Here is a 19119-nt window from a genome sequence, read left to right as displayed (position 1 = left end):
GAGAGAGAGAGAGAGAGAGAGAGAGAGAGAGAGAGAGAGAGAGAGAGAGAGAGACACAGAGAGAGAGAGAGAGCGCGCAATTAGGAGGATTCTATAATAATCAAAGTAAGAAATAGCTCAAGAGGTGGACTGATCTTAGATGGAGTTGGGAGAAAAGATATATAGAAAGAACCAAGAAGATTAAACTATCAGGACTTAGAGAAAGACTGGATCTGACAAAAAAAAAAAGGAGAAAGTATCAAGGATTACTACCATCTTGTATCATTTCCAACCAGATAGGAAAGAATTACATATTTTCTCTTCTCTGGAAGAGGCGTTTGGGTAGGAAGATGCTTTCTTCTGATTTGGACACCATGAATGTGAAACATGGGACATGCTGGGTAAACACCCCAAAGATGTGCAGGTTGCTATGAATGTTAACTTACCGGAAAAGGGGACTTTGAGAGTACAAATAAATAAGGGTACTGAGATGGATTATCCAAGTGGACCTCACATGCATCCTTCTAAGACTGGCAGAGGAGACGGGACTAGAAAGGAAAATCACCTCACCGCTCTTCCAGTCGGCTCCAAGAGTTCTAAGAGAGAGCTGTAACATATTTTAATTTCCTGGCAAAAATGTAATGGTTCTTAGCTATAGAAATTAAAAGCCCTAGAGAAAAAACCCTGATAATTGGAGCTTTACTCAGAATGCTATGGATTCCTTACTGAGTCACAGACTAGGAAGTTCCACTTATATGACTGCAGGGCTTCTGACCAGTTTTATAGTAACTCGTGTTTACATATGAACAAAATACCAGATCACTTTGGAAGAAAACCTGTAACAGAACTAGAGCTTAAGAAAAACAGAATTTGTAGAACAAAGCATAAGAGAAAATTTGATTAATTTAATAATTAAAATATTGGACCAGAGGAATAAGAGAGGAGATTGCATTTATGACAGAGTAACAGGAAGTTATTTTAAAAGCAACAGCAGACAAGAATGAACCTTCTCAAATTCAAACCATTATAGCTAAAATATATCTGTAATACAAAAGAAAAATATGTAATAAAAGAAAAAAAAAAGAAAAAGTTTAGAGGACCAACCTGAGCCCAAGAGATGAAATAGTCACAGCAATATAACAAGTCCCCACTCAAAAAAGGAAATTAAAGCCAAGAAGATGCTCCAAGAGTAAATACAGCATGGGCCTGCAGGCCCAGGACCCACATGGTGGAAAGAAAAAAATTCTGACTCCCCTAAGTTGTCCTTTGACCTCTACATATATGTTCTATATATGTGTATATGTGTGTGACCAATGTAATAAAAAAGTAAAAAAAAAAAATAAGTAAATTAAACCATCAGTTGGGAGACCTAGCATACAATAAAAATGTCAGCAAGAAAAAAAAAGAGTGAGGGGGGAAAAAGAGGGGGACAAGAGGGGAGGGGAGGAGAAGGGACGGGAGGGGAGGGGAACAATAGAACTAACAAAGATTTAAAGCTGGAAATGTTGCTCAGTGGTAGAATACTTGCCTACCATGCCTAAGAGTCTGGATTCAATCCCCAGCAGAAAAGAGGGAAAGGGGAGTGAAGATGGAGAAGGGAAAAAGAAAGAAGAGGAAGAGCAGTAAATGAGAGCAGAGAGATAAGAAAGGGGAAAGGGAGGGGATGAAAAAAGAAAAGAAATAATAGAAAATGTACTCAAATGGAAGAATATATACTTCCAGAGTTCAACAGCACTGATGAAGTTTCATTTCTTGGGTTACATGATATGTAACTTATTTATATTTCTTTATATGCTTGATACATTTCATAGTAATTAAAAAATCTCATTTCAAAACACATTACCCGCCGGGCGGTGGTGGCGCACACCTTTAATCCCAGCACTTGGGAGGCAGAGGCAGGCGGATCTCTGTGAGTTCGAGACCAGCCTGGTCTACAAGAGCTAGTTCCAGGACAGGCTCCAAAGCCACAGAGAAACCCTGTCTCGAAAAATCAAAAAACAAAACAAAACAAAAAAAAAAAAAAAAAAACACATTACCCTTAATATTCTTAATTTTTATAATGAAGAACTGTTGAAAACTTCAAATATAGAGGGAGGAAGAGCTCCAAAAGGATCAGAAATGATGACAACATTGTATTCAACAGAAACACTGAAGCGTGAAAGACACTGAAACAGTGCCGTTACAAACTGAAGAAAATGACCTCTAATCTAGAACTCCATGCCTATCTGAATTATCAACACATGACACAGTAGAACAAAGACTTCCTACATATGAGTCACTGAACCTCGGCAACAGTTCTAAACTCTTAAAAGAAAAATGTAAATAGAAATCCCAGGTAATATATGTGAACAGACATTTACTTCAATAATTACAACACAGAATATTATAAAATAGTAAATGCCCAAGAACAAGAACTGTAACATCCAACGCCCTCAACACAGAGGCTAACACTCAATGACCTAGAACTTTGTGCATCAACATAACCCTTACACAGTGTTGTTGAACCAAAGCTAGGACTCTAAAAATGCATGTGATACAGTAGTAAAAGTTACTTATGTTAGTTTATATTCATGCTATTGTGAGTGCTGTTTCTTTCTTGCCTAACATAACCTGGGGCAAGTAGACTACCCAGAATCTATAGTAAACCTCTGAACCTATTTTATGTTTAGGGTGGTATATCAAATGCAGGCCTTTTGTCTAAAGAAATAAGGGTTATCAGAGGCTATTTTTTTCCCATAGTGGCTACCAAAAACTCAAGGTCAGACTCCCAGAAATAGAGTGATAGTCATGATGATATAAACTGGACATGAGTCAGACAAGAGTCACCAGGGTAATTACCAGTATAAACCAGTTTCTGCTGTGGGACAATGGTCTGTATCCTGTCACTTGTATTTTAAATAAACACTGATTGGCTATTAGCCAGGCAGGAAGTAGAGGCAGGGCAACAAGAATTCTGGGAAAAGGGAAGTTTCAGTCTGCAGCCATCACCCAGACAGAGAGGAAGCAAGATGTGACTGCCTCACCGAAAAAGGTACCAAGCCACGTGGCTAACACAGACAGGAATTATGGGCTAATTTAAGTTATAAGAGTTAATGAAGGGCTGAAGAGATGGCTCAGAGGTTAAGAGAGCACTGACTGTCCTTCCAGAGGTCCTGAGTTCAATTCCCAGCAACCACATGGTGGCTCACAACCATCCATAATGAGAACTGGTTCCCCATTCTGGCCTGTAAGCATACATGCAGGCAGAACATTGTACATGAAATAAATGCTTTTTTAAAAAAAAAAGTTAATAAGAAGCCTGAGTTTATAATTAACGTAGACATCTGTGTGTTTATTTGGGACTAACCAGCTGTGGGAACTTGTGGGACAGAAATCTCTGTCAACAAGTTTCTAACGTAATAGACATTAAGCCATCTACTAGATTTAAAATACATCATAAAAAGCATGTTGTTGAACACCCATATCTATCTCCCTCTCCTTCTACAGTAGCTCAAGGTTGCTAGTCACTCTGATACTAGAAACCCAAATATAACTGGCGATTTTCATAGCAAAGTATGGAATTAGTAAAAAGTATAAATTAGAAATTCGAGACAAAGATTGCTTCTAGGAAAAGAAAAACTTGTCTTTTAAAGAATGCATACAAAGCAGTAATTTATTTATATAACTTATCTCCTTTTCATATAAAATAGAGGAGGCAAAGGTTGGAGAATTGGGGATGGCTTATTAATACTGAAGATCCTAAGCAAATGAGTAGTTTCTGTTTGGAATAATGGAAAAAAAAAATTTCTGGAAATAGATAGTGCTGATGATTATGTAACATTCTGAATGTAATTAATTCCACAGAATCACAGACTTTAAGTGATCAAAATGGTAAGGCTTATATTATGCATATTTTTTTAAAAAAGAGGTTCAAGAAATAGGTGAGTTAATTGAGTGCTTGCCTAGCATGAAGTCCTCAGCTGAATTCTGATCACTGCCTGTAGTCCTAGCCAGAAGTTTAAGGTTATCTCTTAAACATAGGGAGTTGGAGACCAGTATGGGAAGCATGAGACCCTGTCTCAAAAGAATAAGTAAAAAAGAAGTAGGCTGAGGGTCAGAATCCAGAACACAAATAGGCAAAGTAGTTAACACAGAGTGGGAGTATCTTCTCTGAGAGACTGAGAAGAGATGAGGGACTGGGAATATGACTCAGTCCATACAGTGTTTGCTACATAAGAATGAGTACCTGACTTCAGAGTCCCAAAATCCCAGTGCTGGCAAGGAGACAGATGATCCCTAGAGCTCTCTGGCTACCCAATCTAGCTAAATTAGTGAGCTGCTGGTTCAATGAGAGATCTTGCCTCAAAATATAAGATGGAGAATGACTGAGGAAGACACATAATGTTGACTTCTGACCTATACACACACGTTCAAGCATGCACACAGCACACAAACACACACACCACATATACAAACAACATCAACATACATATGTTTCTTTAGATTAGAAACTCAGCACTGCAGTTATTCTGTATAATTTCTGAAAGTTAAATAAATCCCACTGTGTATCCAATACACACAACTTATAAAACCACCCAATAAGACTAAGAAATGTAACATACTGAAAACACTGTGTGTGTGTGTGGGGGGGTGGATTGTTCCACAGAACTTGTACTTCAGGAAGAAGCTTATTTAAGCTGACTGTTTAAAAAAACAGAAAGGAAAAAGCAAGCCAGCAATCTTCCTAACCTTGTGACCTATGAGTAGAAAAACATTCTTTAAAATATCCCATGGAAAAGCACTGAATGGGTCAAAGTAATTTTATTACAAGCTGTACGGAGAACTAGAGAAAATAACCAAACCTGCTATGCATACTGTTTTATTTTCTAAAGGCAGTAACTTCAAATATTTACTTTTCCCTTTTATACAATACACTAATGCTTAGAGTTCCTCAAGGGTTTATCTTTTTCCCAATTACATACCATTCTACTAATTCCACTCTTCATCACAATTATCAGCATTAAAAAATGTCAATATATCAATCAAAGGCTAGGGAGGTAATAAACCTTACCCTAACACATGATAACACTGTCTGTTATTCTCTAAAACAAGACATTGAAGTTGGATAGTCCAAATCTAAGAAATATTACCTTTTTTCGAATATTACAACTAAAAAAGTAACATTTGAAGTACTATTCCCCAAACAAAGTTAAAAAGGTATGTTCTCACTCGGGCCAGTGATGCAGTGGAAAACATGTCTCACTATATTTTTTAAGTATGCCCTTAAGTGAGATTTCTGATCATTAGGTACAGAAATTCTTTGAGAGAAATAAATTATCAGAACTTAAAATATGAACATCTGCCCTGAAAAATATACATCATCCTTCTTCATGTATACCCTTCAACCATGTAGTTGTTATATAGTGAGCCATCTTCCATTTTAACATCACTGTATTGTTAGTTTGCTACTGCTTTCATGTGCAAGTCATATAAATGTTAAGACCTGTGGTCTTTTATGAATCACCAACACTACCTGGGAGTGTTAGAAATGTAGGCTATATTGGGACGGCTCAGAGGTTAAAAGCACTGGCTGCTCTTCCAGAGGACCTGGGTTCAGTTCCTATCAGCCACATGGCAGCTCCTACCATCTTTAACTCCAGTTTCAAAGTATCTGACACCTTCTCCTGGTCTCTGAAGAAGCCAGGCATATGCACAATGCATAGGTACACATGCAGGCAAAACACTAATACACATTAAGATATAGTAAGATTCTCAGCTGAATTATATGCACATTATAGTTTGCTAAGCTCTGAGCCCTAGACTTCCATACCATTCATATGAAGAGGAAAAAACCAATTCCTTGTTAAGGATCTGTCATTATTTGATCTTGGGAAGGTGACAACCAAAATATTGCTATCTATATAGGAAACAAGGACTTGAAGATGACTTCCTCTTTCGTAAAGCCCTGTGGTCTTTACAAGGACTAAAAGATTCAAACTCTTAACAATTCCTCTGATGCTTCAGGACTCCTATGAAACAGGGAGCTAAGGACTGAAGACTTTATTGTAGAGCTGTAACAACTTAGCCTAAAATCTCTAGAAAGAGTTTTCAAATGTCTAATACTGTAACCATAATTTATAGCTAATTCAAAAGATCATAAATCACATTTATTCCCAAAGTGTATATAGATAAAATTTTTAAAGAAAAAAGACATAATGTCTTTTTCTATGGTATTTCTCCATTAACTAACCTAAAGATTCCATAAACATTCAAACATTTTTGGTCAAAACTGGTACTCAGTCAATAACCAATTGAAAATTAGAAATGGTACTCCTACAGAAGTATAAAACACTGTCTTAATATATATATAAGAACATATATATATACATGTTCTTTTAGAAATTCAAATTCACAAAGCTAGCCTTTAGCAGTCCATAGCAGAAAGTAATCAAACAAGAATCAGCTTGGAGTTCCAACTGACAAAATGAACTTACCTCTTGGAGTATTAAAATAGTTGAGGATTATAAAATGTTCAAAAACAGTCTATACATGGATCCTAGCTTGATCTAATGCAATAATTTAAAAAATATAAAAGTAATAGATCTAACTTTTCTTACAAAAAAAACAAGCCTATAGTTTACTTCATGAGCTGAAGTTCTCAGAAGAGAAAACAGAGGTGCCTGGATTAAGTTAAAGATTCCAAAAGGCTAATTGATTTTTTTAAGATTTATTTATTATGTATACATTTATGTATTTATTATGTATACAGTATGTATTTACACAGATTTATGTATTTATTACATATAGAGTATTCTCAGTATTCTGTCTGTATGCCTGCAGGCCAGAAGAGGGCACCAACCAGATCTCATTACAGATGGTTGTGAGCCACCATGTGGTTGCTGGGAATTGAACTCAGAATCTTTGGAAGAGCAGGCAGTGCTCTTAACCACTGAGCCATCTCTCCAACCCAAGGCTAACTGATTGTTAAGAACTCTGTGATTGTGGCGATCTGGAATGAGACACTTCACAAACCACCTTCAGGTATCTTTAGACTACTTATTGTAGCCATTTATTGTCCATCTCTGTTTAACCTACCATCCTTACCATTTATTAGGTAAATCCTTCCTGGAATGTGCTGGTTATGTGTAACCTCCTCCAGCTAGAAAACAACATTTTAAAGCAGTGCTTAGTGAGCCCTCATATGCACAGGAATCATCAAGGAATCTGCACACAGGCAGACTCTGATTTGGAAAATCTCAGTAAAATCAAGAGCATACATTTGTGGTGATGCCAAAAACATTCAAGCACATTTTGATAGCAAGGTTCTAAAGAAAAGCTATAATTTACAATTCTTAAAATTCACTACCACCACAGTGTTTTGCAAAGTACTGGTCTTGAAATATTTGCAATTAAATTCCTAACTTGTGAACCAAACACTTTTCCATCTTTATCTTATTTGATCCATCATATATGCTGTATCATTTTTTAAAGATATATTTTGTGTCTGTAAGTGTACATGCACATGTGTGATGTGTATGCCTCCACATGTGCAAAGAGGGTATCTGAGCTGGAGTTACAAATGTGTCCAAGACCCACAGCTAGTTAAATGGGCATTAGAATCCAAATCCAGGCCTCATGATTGCATAGCAAGTATTTTTAACCACTGAGACATCTCACCTGTAGGCTATGTTATAATTTTTTAATTACCCCATTATAGATAAAATCTAGGAAACATATCCTAGTCTGCCTTCCTTTTTTGGTCTCTTCCCAAATTCTCACACTTACATGAAGGTATATTACGCCTTTAACTTCACCTCTTCCCCATTCTGCTACCATCTCATCTCTGCTTTGCCTACATGTTTATTAATCCAAAACCTGCATTTCCTAACCTTAGACCCACATATCCAGCTACTAAATCTTTATAAATATAAGCCTAAATGTACATCTCCAGTTCAAAATATCTCTTAACAGTTGGGCCCTACAGACTCCATAGAAGAGCACCTGCCCAGCACACACAAAATCCTGGTTTCAATCTCTAGTATTAAAGTATTTTTAGAGGTAAAAAATACATCAAAAGATCTCTTAAATACCACAGCACCCCTGTTGCAGAATATTTGTTCACACTGTGAAGATGTGTCTGCCAAGGCACCTTCTGATTAATAAGGAGCAGAATGGCCAATAGCTAGACAGGAAGAGGTTAGGCAGGATTTCCAGGGAAAGAGAGAACTCTGGGAAGAAGAAAGGGGGAGGTGACAAGAGACATGAAAAGGAAACAGGAGGTACAAGATGGAAGAGAGATAATACCATGTAATAAAACATACATTATATAAATGGGTTTATTTAAGTTATAAATCTAGTTAGGAACAAGCCTAAGCTATAGGTCAAGCTTTCATAATTAATAAGAAATCTTTATGTCATTATTTGGTAACTGAATGGCTGGACAGAAATGGTTACACACACCCCCAAACCCTCACCAGACACCAATCTTTCTCAACCCTGTATTAACTTTCCTTATCACCATCATCTTCCTAGTTCTCTAAGCCACATCTTAAAACTAACCCTATACCATTAAGTCTAGTTAACATCCATTGAATAATTTCTCAAATCTCATTGTTTTCTCCAAAAGACATCAGTTTGGACATAGAACTTTTCTCTCTAGTTACTATAATAACCTTATCAGTTTTCTTGACCTTACCCTTTAATCTTTATAATTTGTTGTACTCCCCCTATTAAAAGTCATTAATAATCCCCATTATCTTTAGAAAAATATTTTAGTATATCATATAAAGCTTCACACTTTTAACCACCCCTTAGTCTTATTTTCTCTCCCTTTCCTCACTCTTACCATCCTTAATAATGAGAACACCCTTTTGCTTATCAAGCTGTTCGCAGTTCCCTGGATATGGCACATTCTCAAGACTGTATTTTGCACAGGCTAAAATTCCTTTTGATTAACAATGAGTACACAAAGTTAAGTATTGATCTGTTTTTAAGAACCTCCTTAAGCATAACGTGTCTTAAAATACCTTCTAAAATCACCACAAACTCTGCTCTCTCAACAACAGGATTTTCCCTGTGCACACCTCTATTCTTCTTAAACTGTTTTATAATTGCTATTTTACTCATCTCCCTACTAGGTTAAACTTATCAGCTAGTCCTTTAAGAATGGAGTGTTCAGGGACTGGAGTGATGGCTCAATGATTAAAGAGCACTGACTGTTCTTCCAGAGGATCTGGGTTCAATTCCCAGCACCCAAATGCCAGCTCACAATTGCCTGTAACTCTACTTCAAGGGGACCTGACACCCTCACACAGACATGCATGCAGGCAAAACACCAATGCACATAAAATAAAAATAAGTGAAAGAGGAGGAAGGAGGAGGAGGAGGAGGAGGAGGAGGAAGAGGAAGAGGAAGAAGAAGAAGAAGAAGAAGAAGAAGAAGAAGAAGAAGAAGAAGAAGAAAAAGAAAAAGAAAAAGAAGAAGAAAGTATCTTGAAATACAGTCATAGACAATTATTATGGCTACATTATTAAACAGTAAACATACACAAGCAAAAACAAAAACAAACGAAAAAAACAATTTTTATTTGACTTTATTTAACATTTAACAGAAGTTCCTAAGACTATAAAACAGAGATTTCCAAAATATCCCAATTGTTCAATTAATTCCCATAATATAAGCATATTTATTGAAAAATATTAAAAGCAAAGCTTTTTCTACTTTAAGATGAGACACAATTTTAACTTCACAACCACAATCTCTTCTCCAGTAGTTACAGAAGGAGTCAGACAGCCTTGATTTCAATCCCGACTCTTCTACTTTCTAAATTTATGACTTTGTTAACAAATGAACAGTTTCTTCAATGGACAGCAGAGATTGATCGCTTACCTACCTCCTGGTTGTTGCAAATGCTCAGATATGAATGTGAAAACATTTCTACACGCCGTGAACAAATGTGAACTAACATGTTAGCCTACTTTTCCATATCCATCAAACATTTACAAATGCAAACTTCAAGTTTCATGGGCTATACGAAACTTACGTTCCTGAAGACCAAGCGCAACAAGACCCACAACCTTCAGTTCTCTTGTGTGTCTAAAGTAGCAATATCTAATTCCATAATAATCTAACATATCCTTTAAGAGTACTTATTTTATAAACCACAAAGTGAATCTCATGGTAAGTTGTTGGTACAGTCATTTAAATATCAGCTCCATTTAAAAAATTAACTGGAGGACAAAAATCAGCAGGGAATATTATTTTGAGATGTCTTAATTAGTATGTTGACATACAAACTCAACTATAGACTAATATGAACGTTGAAAAGTCACCTTTCCAAAACCATTACCTCCCCCCACAAATTTCTGACTTCTTTTTCAGATATGCTTGCTGGTCTGTCAGAATGAAAATTTATTTCTCTAATCTAAAAAAAGTGATGGAACATGTAAAATCCGCTCTCAGCAGCACCTTTGTTAACTACAACTAGATTAGAGCTGTTTCTTTTTTCTTCTGCAGTATTTATAAAAGCAGGATTCTTTAACTTTCAAAGGACAAAACTCCTTTAAAAAAGAAAAAGAAAGGAAAATCTACTACAAAAGTCTGTACTTTGGTACCTGATTGTGGTAACAAGGCCAAAATCCAAGACGAAGCCCTTTACTGCACATCCAGTTCCAACATCTTGGGCAGACTCATCTTGCGAACTCTCCAGATTAGCTGCTCCTGCTCTCTCTACTGCAGAGAGAACTTCAATTAGAAAAAGTCTGAAGTCCATACACCTAAATTGGGTACTCCCCTCGTTGGAGGCAAGGATGGTAAGACTCACTAAAAAATTCAAGTTAGAGGAAGGTTCAGGCAAGTCTAAGTGACTTGAATTCACTATAATATAAGCAGCTGAGAGTCGGATTATGTAACTTCATTTACCTCAAAAAAAATTTAAGGGAAAAGAATGGCAGTAAATCACTATAAAACCTGAAAGAGCAGACTATACAATCTTTAAAAAGTGACACCTGAATCACAGCGTCTACAGAATAGCTTAGTACTGCCCGTTCACATTCACAATCTTTCTGAGAAAAGCAAGCAAACCAAAAAATTTTAAAAACCTTCAGACTAATTATTGTTCTTTTTATCTCTACAATAACCCCACTGAAAGGAACACTTGGCTAAAAACATATTAGAAAGGAACAGTTCCCTGCTGACTTAAGCCTAACTGCCCAAGCAAGGCTTCAGAATACCCTTTATCTACAACAGTGTCCAAGCAGAAGGAGCAGAGGCAATGGCGGTCTCTCCAGTGACATTCCCAAGTCACACACTTGGGGTGTATTTCTAGGACAGACTGCCAACAAGTTACTAAAAGAATGTAAGCAAAACCTGGTAAATAAATAAGCCAATACCCTTAAGTATTCTATCCTGGTATCAGAGTCTTAACTAATGCTATCGTGAGGCTATCACACTAAATTATAGATAGTCTACAGTAGTATTACCTGAGTATGAAGTCTGGATTCATTTTCAAGCCAATTTCCATAAACTCACAATGATGTATAAAGCATTTCTTCAAGCAAGTAGCAAGTCCTACACCAAAGATCTCAGCAATTAGGAATTACAATTTAAAGAACAGGCGGTCTGAAGTACTTTTATTACCAGGAATTTTTATAATGTGTGCAGGTGTGTGCTATGCAACACAATAAGGTTAATACTGTTGAGACACTATATTTACTATCCAATTGAACAATAATTTTACCTTACCTGAGTGTGAAAATTTGAAATGGTGGTTGTTTCAATATCTTTCTTGCCCAAAATTTCCATTTTCACTGGAGTGTTGGGAAAATTGAAAGCAAAGTAGTCCAAAAAGTCTGGGAGATAAGCAGCCGCTCCATGCACTATTGCTAAAGCATAGTAGGCAGCGTTTTTCTCATTCTCACTGAATGTCAAAGCAAGAAACTCCTCAGAAAATCTCTCCATCTCCATTGGAGACAAAAATGAGAGTTCGTCCATGTAAGCATGAAGGACAAGAGCACCACCATTGGACTGGTGCTCTTCATGAATAAAGTTGCTAAATTTAGTACCTGTTTTTAAGAAATTTCTGCGAATAGAGTGTTCTTGGTGCGTTGTAAAAGGTGTCTGTACTCCCTGGGGCACCCGATATTCTTGCATGCCCAAATTTAGTCTGCACAGCTGTTCATCCTTCAGATATCTGAAGGACTCCTTATTAACTCCTGAAGTGCTATTTAGCTGTCCTTGGGTGAGAATTTCCTTGCTGATGCGGGTCAGGCCAGCACAGACGGTTTGTACTTCCTTGTTATACATCTTAAGGCGTCTTCCTCGCATGTCTTCTCGGTGTTTCTTTTTCTTTTTCTTCTTTATTTTCTTCAAGACAAAATCATCAGCTCTCTGGGTTTTACCATTTTCATCTGCTGTTTCTGGCCACAATAATTAAAAATAAGTTAGTTGCTAGGACCAGTGTCAATATACATGTGTCTTAAGGTATTTGATCTAAAATTAAATAACTTCTCCTTAATTTCTGAGAATTTGTTATTACATCTTTTATCATCAGAAACAAAAAGAGACAAAGATCTTAAAATACAGTAATATTCTGGGTCAAAGACTACTAAAAAACTAATAGTGAGGTACTGCTGGAACTACAGTTAAGTGGTGTGCAACACTTGATGCGAGGCCATGGATTCCCTCTGCAGCAACACACACACACACACACACACACACACACACACACACACACACACGACTTGTAATAAAGATAAAACACTGGAGTAGTATGTACTACACTATATGGAGTATTTGTTTCGTTATTCAAAATCTAAAGTGAACTTTGTTGGTTCCTGTCTTACTGTCAGTCTATTAACAAAGACAAATTAAGCCATAAAACATTTTTCTACCTATCAAACTGGCTTTTTAAAATACATGTTGTCTTGCAGGGGTGGGGTAGGGATAAAGGCAACTCAACTATAGGAAATATAAACTGAAGACAGGTTGCCACCCACGCTCTCACTGAAGCTTATGTTACTGTCCACCTCGCTGGTCCTGCCTACTATGCTCCACAAGTATTCTTGTTACTCCCAACTTTTTTCTCCCTTTGTCTTACAACATTTTTGTCACCCCCTTTTTCTGCTGTCGTCAGTTTTGTTCAGAAACATATACTTGGGCCTGGTTTGGTAGCACACATCTGTAATTCAAGCATCTGGGGGGCTAACAAAGATTAAGAATTGGAAGCCAGTCTGGGCTCTATATAGCAAGACTCTTTCAAAAAAGGAACTGAAACAGAGCCCTTTTCTTCTTCTCATAGGAAAAAGTAAAGAAAGGCAACACACACACAGCAGAAAACACAGAGCAAAACCCAGCAAATGGTGACCAGGTTTACTCTGCACCAGGTCTGTACAGAGCACTCTTCACAGTGTTTTATTTCCACATCCCAGCTGTGAAGTTATTCTCCATACTGTTTCACAGAGGAGCAAAATGAAGTGTAGAGAGTATACTTCTTGGGTAAGTATATAATAAGTATACAATAAATGTATTATAGTAAGTATAGAGAGTTTATAATCTTGGGTAAGCCATTTTATATAACTAAATGATAACTAGAAAATCTTTAGACCCAAAAACACTTAATCCTTATCAAAAAAAAAAAAGGTAAAATTTTCTCAAATGACAATTTGGTGGGCATGTAGCACAAGCCTTGAAAATATTTATAAACTCCAGATCCAGAAAATACAGTTCCAAGTCAAAGTCAAAGAAATGACTAGAAGTTTACAAAAATAGCATGACAGTATCTTTTAAAACAACAAGAGTAGAATCCTCTAAAATGCCTAATTATAGTGATTAAATTCTAGCAGTTACATAGTACAAATATTTCTTTTTTTGTACAAATATTTCTTAACCATTATAAATTATGGCGTGAGGGACTGGCATACATAATGTCACCAAACGCTCATACTGTCACTCTTCTAGAAAGCCTGCACTGGTAACTTCTCCACCTAAGCGAGCAGGTAACAAAAGCAGAAAGGCTGCAGTTGCAGCCACCACAGCATTTCCCACTCCAGATTCCACACAGTTAATCTCCACCTCTCTTCTAGACCACAGGTAATCTGTCTAGAGTATATATTACCTTTTATTCCAGAGCACTTAACCTACACTTATTCTGATTCCATTGTTTTTTAACTAAACATGCATTCACTTGACTTTACTAGGAACATACATACCATGTGCTGGGTACTCTTGACATTAGGGCTCCAGTGCCGACTACAGTACAGACAACTTTCTCTACTCTCTTGTACCTTATCATCTAGTTAGAGGAAATCAAGCAGCTACAGTACTACCAGGTAGTTGAAGGTTTAAAAGCTGCCTAAATGTTGGAGAAGCTCTTTTAAGAGAGGTGAAATTCAGAATGAGTTCTAAATAATAAGAGAGCTGGGCATTTGAAGACCTAAGCATGATTTTCTAAAGAGAAGCAAAAGATTTAAAGTCAGCGAAAATCTGCTTCATCTATGTATGTGCTATATACAGAAAACACAAAACATATCTGGAGGGATGTATGCTAAGGTATTATTGATAGTTATCAATGGTAGGAGGATTATAAATGTCTATATTTTCTGCCTATCTGTATTTCCTAACTTTTTGTAATATTGCATATTAATGCTATAATTTAAAGACTGAATCAAGTTTTAATTTGCCGAAATTGACAAGCCCAAAATAGAAAGACATCCTTTATTTAGTAGTTGGAAAATATACCTGCCCCCACCAAATCTTTGGGATTAAATGACTATATTCCTAACTAATATTCAAATATAGTCTAGCATTTACTATATAGAATTTATCTACCAAGCATAAGCATTTCCAACATAATTCAGTAAACATAGATACCCAGTTATAATGAACTTACTTGGCATAATATATAATTACTAACTAGTATAAAGACTATATAAAACCATTTTTAAAATTCCAAATGGCCATATACTACCACAGTTATGAAATCTAAAAAACTATTTTAATGCAAGTCAAAGTTTTTAAAGAATATGAACAATACACAATGTGTTTGAAACATGCTTTTAAAACAAACAAAAAACAGACATGGTGGTTCACCCTTATGATTCCTGCACTCAAGAGGCAGAGGGAGACTAACCTCTAAGCTAGTCTGGAGTACAGAATCAGAATGAGAAATGGCCTCAAAGAAAGGGAAGGGTGGGAGAGGGAAGAAGACAATAAAAAGTCTCCTCATTTACAAACAACTTACAATGTAACTATATAACATACATAAAACTTTTTGTACTGGAAACTGAAAATATAACCAATCTTTTACCATATACAATTAGATCATAATTCAAACACTCAAATAATTTATATTTTATACCAATAAAACTAAATACTTTGCCTAAGAGTAAATCAATAATTTAGGCAATTTCTCAAGGAACAAAATGTTATTCAATATAAAGGTTAGACCAACTTAAAAATACTCATCTAATTACCCCAGTAAATCCTCTAGTAATTTCATGGGAGGGTGAGAGGACAAGAATATCTCTGAAAATATCAGGTTTAAGTTTCAGAAGGTGTACAAAAACTGAATTATGACCTATATCTGCCACTGAAGGAAGTGCCTTGACTACTAGGCATTTTCTATATTACCATTTGCTTATCAGTGATATTTGTACATGGCCAAGTCTCTTGTCTCTTGGTTTTAGCCAAAAACTCTTTTATTAAAAAAAAAAAATCAGTTAGTGTAACACAGCCTCAAAAAGAAAATAAAATTAAATGAACCTAAAATTAATTGGAATCTCACAAATTCCAATCTGTCCCTAGCTAATCCTGCTTTTCAAATGTAGACTCTTTTTCTCAGGCTGAGACACAGAAAGTCTGCCTTTCTTTGTAGATAAATTTGAGACCATTCATCTCCTACTTGCTAATGAATTTACATGAAGAAATAAAATTTATTCTTAAATTGCAGTGGTGACAACTAGCTGAGATGGCCTAGGCATCCATTCGCTGTTGGTTATTACATGAAATAGACCACTACTGCTGTAGGAGAAAAATGCCAATTGCCTTGCTTTGAGTAAAAAACATCATTTAAAAGTCTACAAAAGAGAGAGAGGAAAAAAAGGGGGGGGGGAGTCAATGCTTAAAGGCTTGCTTCATGATCTTTCCATTTCTAGTACAGTGGTTTAGTTTTCCCATAGAAAATGTATTCAGGAAGTCTCTTTCTGAATTATTCTCCACAGTGTAAGAGCTAAAACTTACTGTCTTCAGTTCCATTGTTGGTTTCTTTTATTGGTTACTATTATTGTATGTATGTGCATGGGTGCTTCTGTGGAGATCAGAGGACAACTCTATGAAGTTGTCTCCATCTACCTATGTGTATTCTAGAGCTCCAACTCATTACCAGGTTTCTGCTGCCATATCCTTTCCGCAGTGAGGGGTCTTGCTGGCCCCTCATTGTTGGCTTCTCTCCCTGTCTTCTTGTGCCATTTTGTTTTTGCAATGACAGCGATTAAACCTACCCTTCCTCACAGAGCTAGGCAGATGTTCTAGCCTTCACTTCAATTTTTAACAGCAAAGAACCAAACTACACTTCACCTATATTAAAAGGTGAAAGCTTTTACGTATAAAACTGAAACTTAATATACAGAAAGCATGTCATACTATAGAGAAAGATGGGGACAGTGATCTGAACAAGTTGCTGGCTCCCTTTCAAAAGGTCATTACTACACTTAGAATACATAAAATTATCATTTAAGTCCTCAAATTAGTTAACACCATCTATCATCAAATAGCCTAGTTTACTTTTAACATCACACTAGTTTTCACTAATGCAAAAAAAGATTAGAGTAAGGGGTAGGATATAGTCACTGGGAGAATACTTGTCTAGCATTCAAAGTTCTGGGTTCAGTTCCCAGGACCAGCAAGCACACATACACATTGTGCAAGCACACAAACACACACACAAGCGCACACATACTTGAAAACTATGCCTTAGGAAATATGGTATCTTCAATTCCTAACGACCATGGTAGATAAGCAAATAATTGTTCATATCTTATCATAAATTATCATAAAAATAATTGTGCATATCATAATCATAAAAAAGAAATAAAATTGTGTTCTAAAAATTATTATTTTTTTTTTTTAGTTTTTGTTTTGGAGATAGGACCTTGCAACGCAGCTGGTTTTAAATGGAAGGTTGTCTTACCTTAGTCTCCCAAATGACAGAAATACTGGGGGAATAAATTCTGTGTGCTTCTCTTGAGAGTAGTTACAATTTTATATAAAAACTAGACCTGGGGCCGGGCGATGGTGGCGCACGCCTTTAATCCCAGCACTCGGGAGGCAGAGGCAGGCGGATCTCTGTGAGTTCGAGACCATCCTGATCTACAGCGCTAGTTCCAGGACAGGCTCCAAAGCCACAGAAAAACCCTGTCTCGAAAAACAAAAAAAAAAAAAAAAAAAAAAAAAACCTAGACCTGGATGGAGGTGGGTGGTCCTTGGACTTCCCACAGGGCAGGGAACCCTGATTGCTCTTTGGGCTGACAAGGGATGGGGACTTGATTGGGGGAGGGAGAGGGAAATGGGAGGCGGTGGCGGGGAAGAGACAGAAATCTTTAATAAATAAATAAATTTTAAAAAACCTGATTTAAATAGGAAACCAAAAAGTGGCTCCTTCTGAAGCCTAGTTTTTTGGAGTCACTGTTTTCAACACTGGACACACACCCTCGTATACTAAATAACAGCTAGATAGGTAGAAACCCTGCTCTGACATTTCCTAAAACTGCACTGTTTTTCACTGGAGAAGTAAGTTTTGTTTGAAAGAGGGTCTCACTATTTACCCTAAACTGGTCTTGAAACTATCACATGGCTCAGGCTGGCCTTGAATTCCTGATCCTCTTGCCTTAGCCTGCTGGATGCTACCATTAGTTACACGAACACATTCAGCCCAAAACATCATGTTTGGTGTTTGGTTTTGTTTTTTTGGCGGGGTTTTTTTGTTTGTTTGGTTGGTTGGTTGGTTGGCTGGATGTTTTTGTTTCATTTTTAAGTTCTTAACAAAAGTGACCAAACTGTGCAGATTTCCCATAGACCCCTACTAACAGGCCCACCAGAGCCACACACTTGCTACCACTGAACACACTGACACATCTTCTTCACCCAGAAGTCACAGTCCAAACTATGATTCACTCTTGGTACTGGACATTCTTGGTTGAACAAAAGCAAATGACACGGCCCACCATTGCAATATTATACGGGGCAGTTTAATGGCCCTAAAAATCCTGTGATCTGACTATTCACAAGTCCCTCCATCTTAATTATCAGCAGCCACTGACCAGTTTTTTATTGTCTCCATGGGTTTGTCTTTTTCAGTGTTACGTAACTGGAATTGCCCACTATGTAATTAACCCTCTTAGACTGAGGTCCTTCTATTACTGCAGTATTAATGCACTTAAGGTTACTGTCACTTTTCAGAACTCAGTTTGGTTTTAGAGCTGCATACTATTCCACTGTGGATGTATCACAGTTTGTCTATTGATCTACTGAAGAACATCTGAGCTGTTTCATACTTTTTGGCAATTATGAATAAAGTTACTACAAATTTCTATGTAAGTATAAGTTTCCAAATCCTTTGGGTAAATACCAAATAGTAAGTGAAGCCGAGCAGTGGTGGCGCACACCTTTAATCCCAGCACTCAGGAAGCAGAGGCTGGCAGATCTCTGAGTTTGAGGCCAGCCTGATCTACAAGAGCTAGTTCCAGGCCAGGCTCTAAAGCTAAAGAGAAACCCTGTCTTGAAAAAAAAGAAAAAGAAAAAAATCACATAGAGTAAGTTCAACTTTGTAAAACACTGCCAAATGGTCTTCCTGAGTAGCTGTTTTTGCACTGCCACAATGAGGTGGCCTCACCTTTTGCAAACTAGTATCTCTGTTTCTCACTAATGAAACGGAGGAAGGGGGACAGAGTATTTTCCTATAAAAATGCACGTAAAATACTTGTCATAATAGACTAAAACAAATAATAAATGTTAATTACTAGTTTCACCCCAAAATGGTGGAAATACAAAGGCAGAGAGTGCCATGTCAGAGCAAGCAATAGCTCTGCTGGTGAAGGACTTGTGCACATGTATGAGGACCTGAGTTCAATCCCCGACAAGCAATAGCTCTGCTGGTGAAGGACTTGT

General features: G+C 36.8%; 1 protein-coding gene across 1 annotated transcript in view; it reads right to left on the bottom strand.

Annotated features, from left to right (window-relative positions):
* Rsbn1 (round spermatid basic protein 1) overlaps positions 1 to 19119 on the bottom strand; it is a 51257-nt gene that overhangs the window by 24468 nt on the left and 7670 nt on the right. Inside the window, exon 2 of the mRNA XM_005369752.3 lies at positions 11701 to 12374. Within this exon, the coding sequence (XP_005369809.1) occupies positions 11701 to 12374 (674 nt within the window). The remainder of the gene's footprint in view (positions 1 to 11700; positions 12375 to 19119) is intronic.

This window comes from Microtus ochrogaster, unplaced genomic scaffold (assembly GCF_000317375.1).
Source record: "Microtus ochrogaster isolate Prairie Vole_2 unplaced genomic scaffold, MicOch1.0 UNK60, whole genome shotgun sequence".
Classification (NCBI taxonomy): domain Eukaryota; kingdom Metazoa; phylum Chordata; class Mammalia; order Rodentia; family Cricetidae; genus Microtus; species Microtus ochrogaster.
Note: the sequence above shows the minus strand (reverse complement) of the source record. Positions and strands in the feature narration are given on the sequence as shown.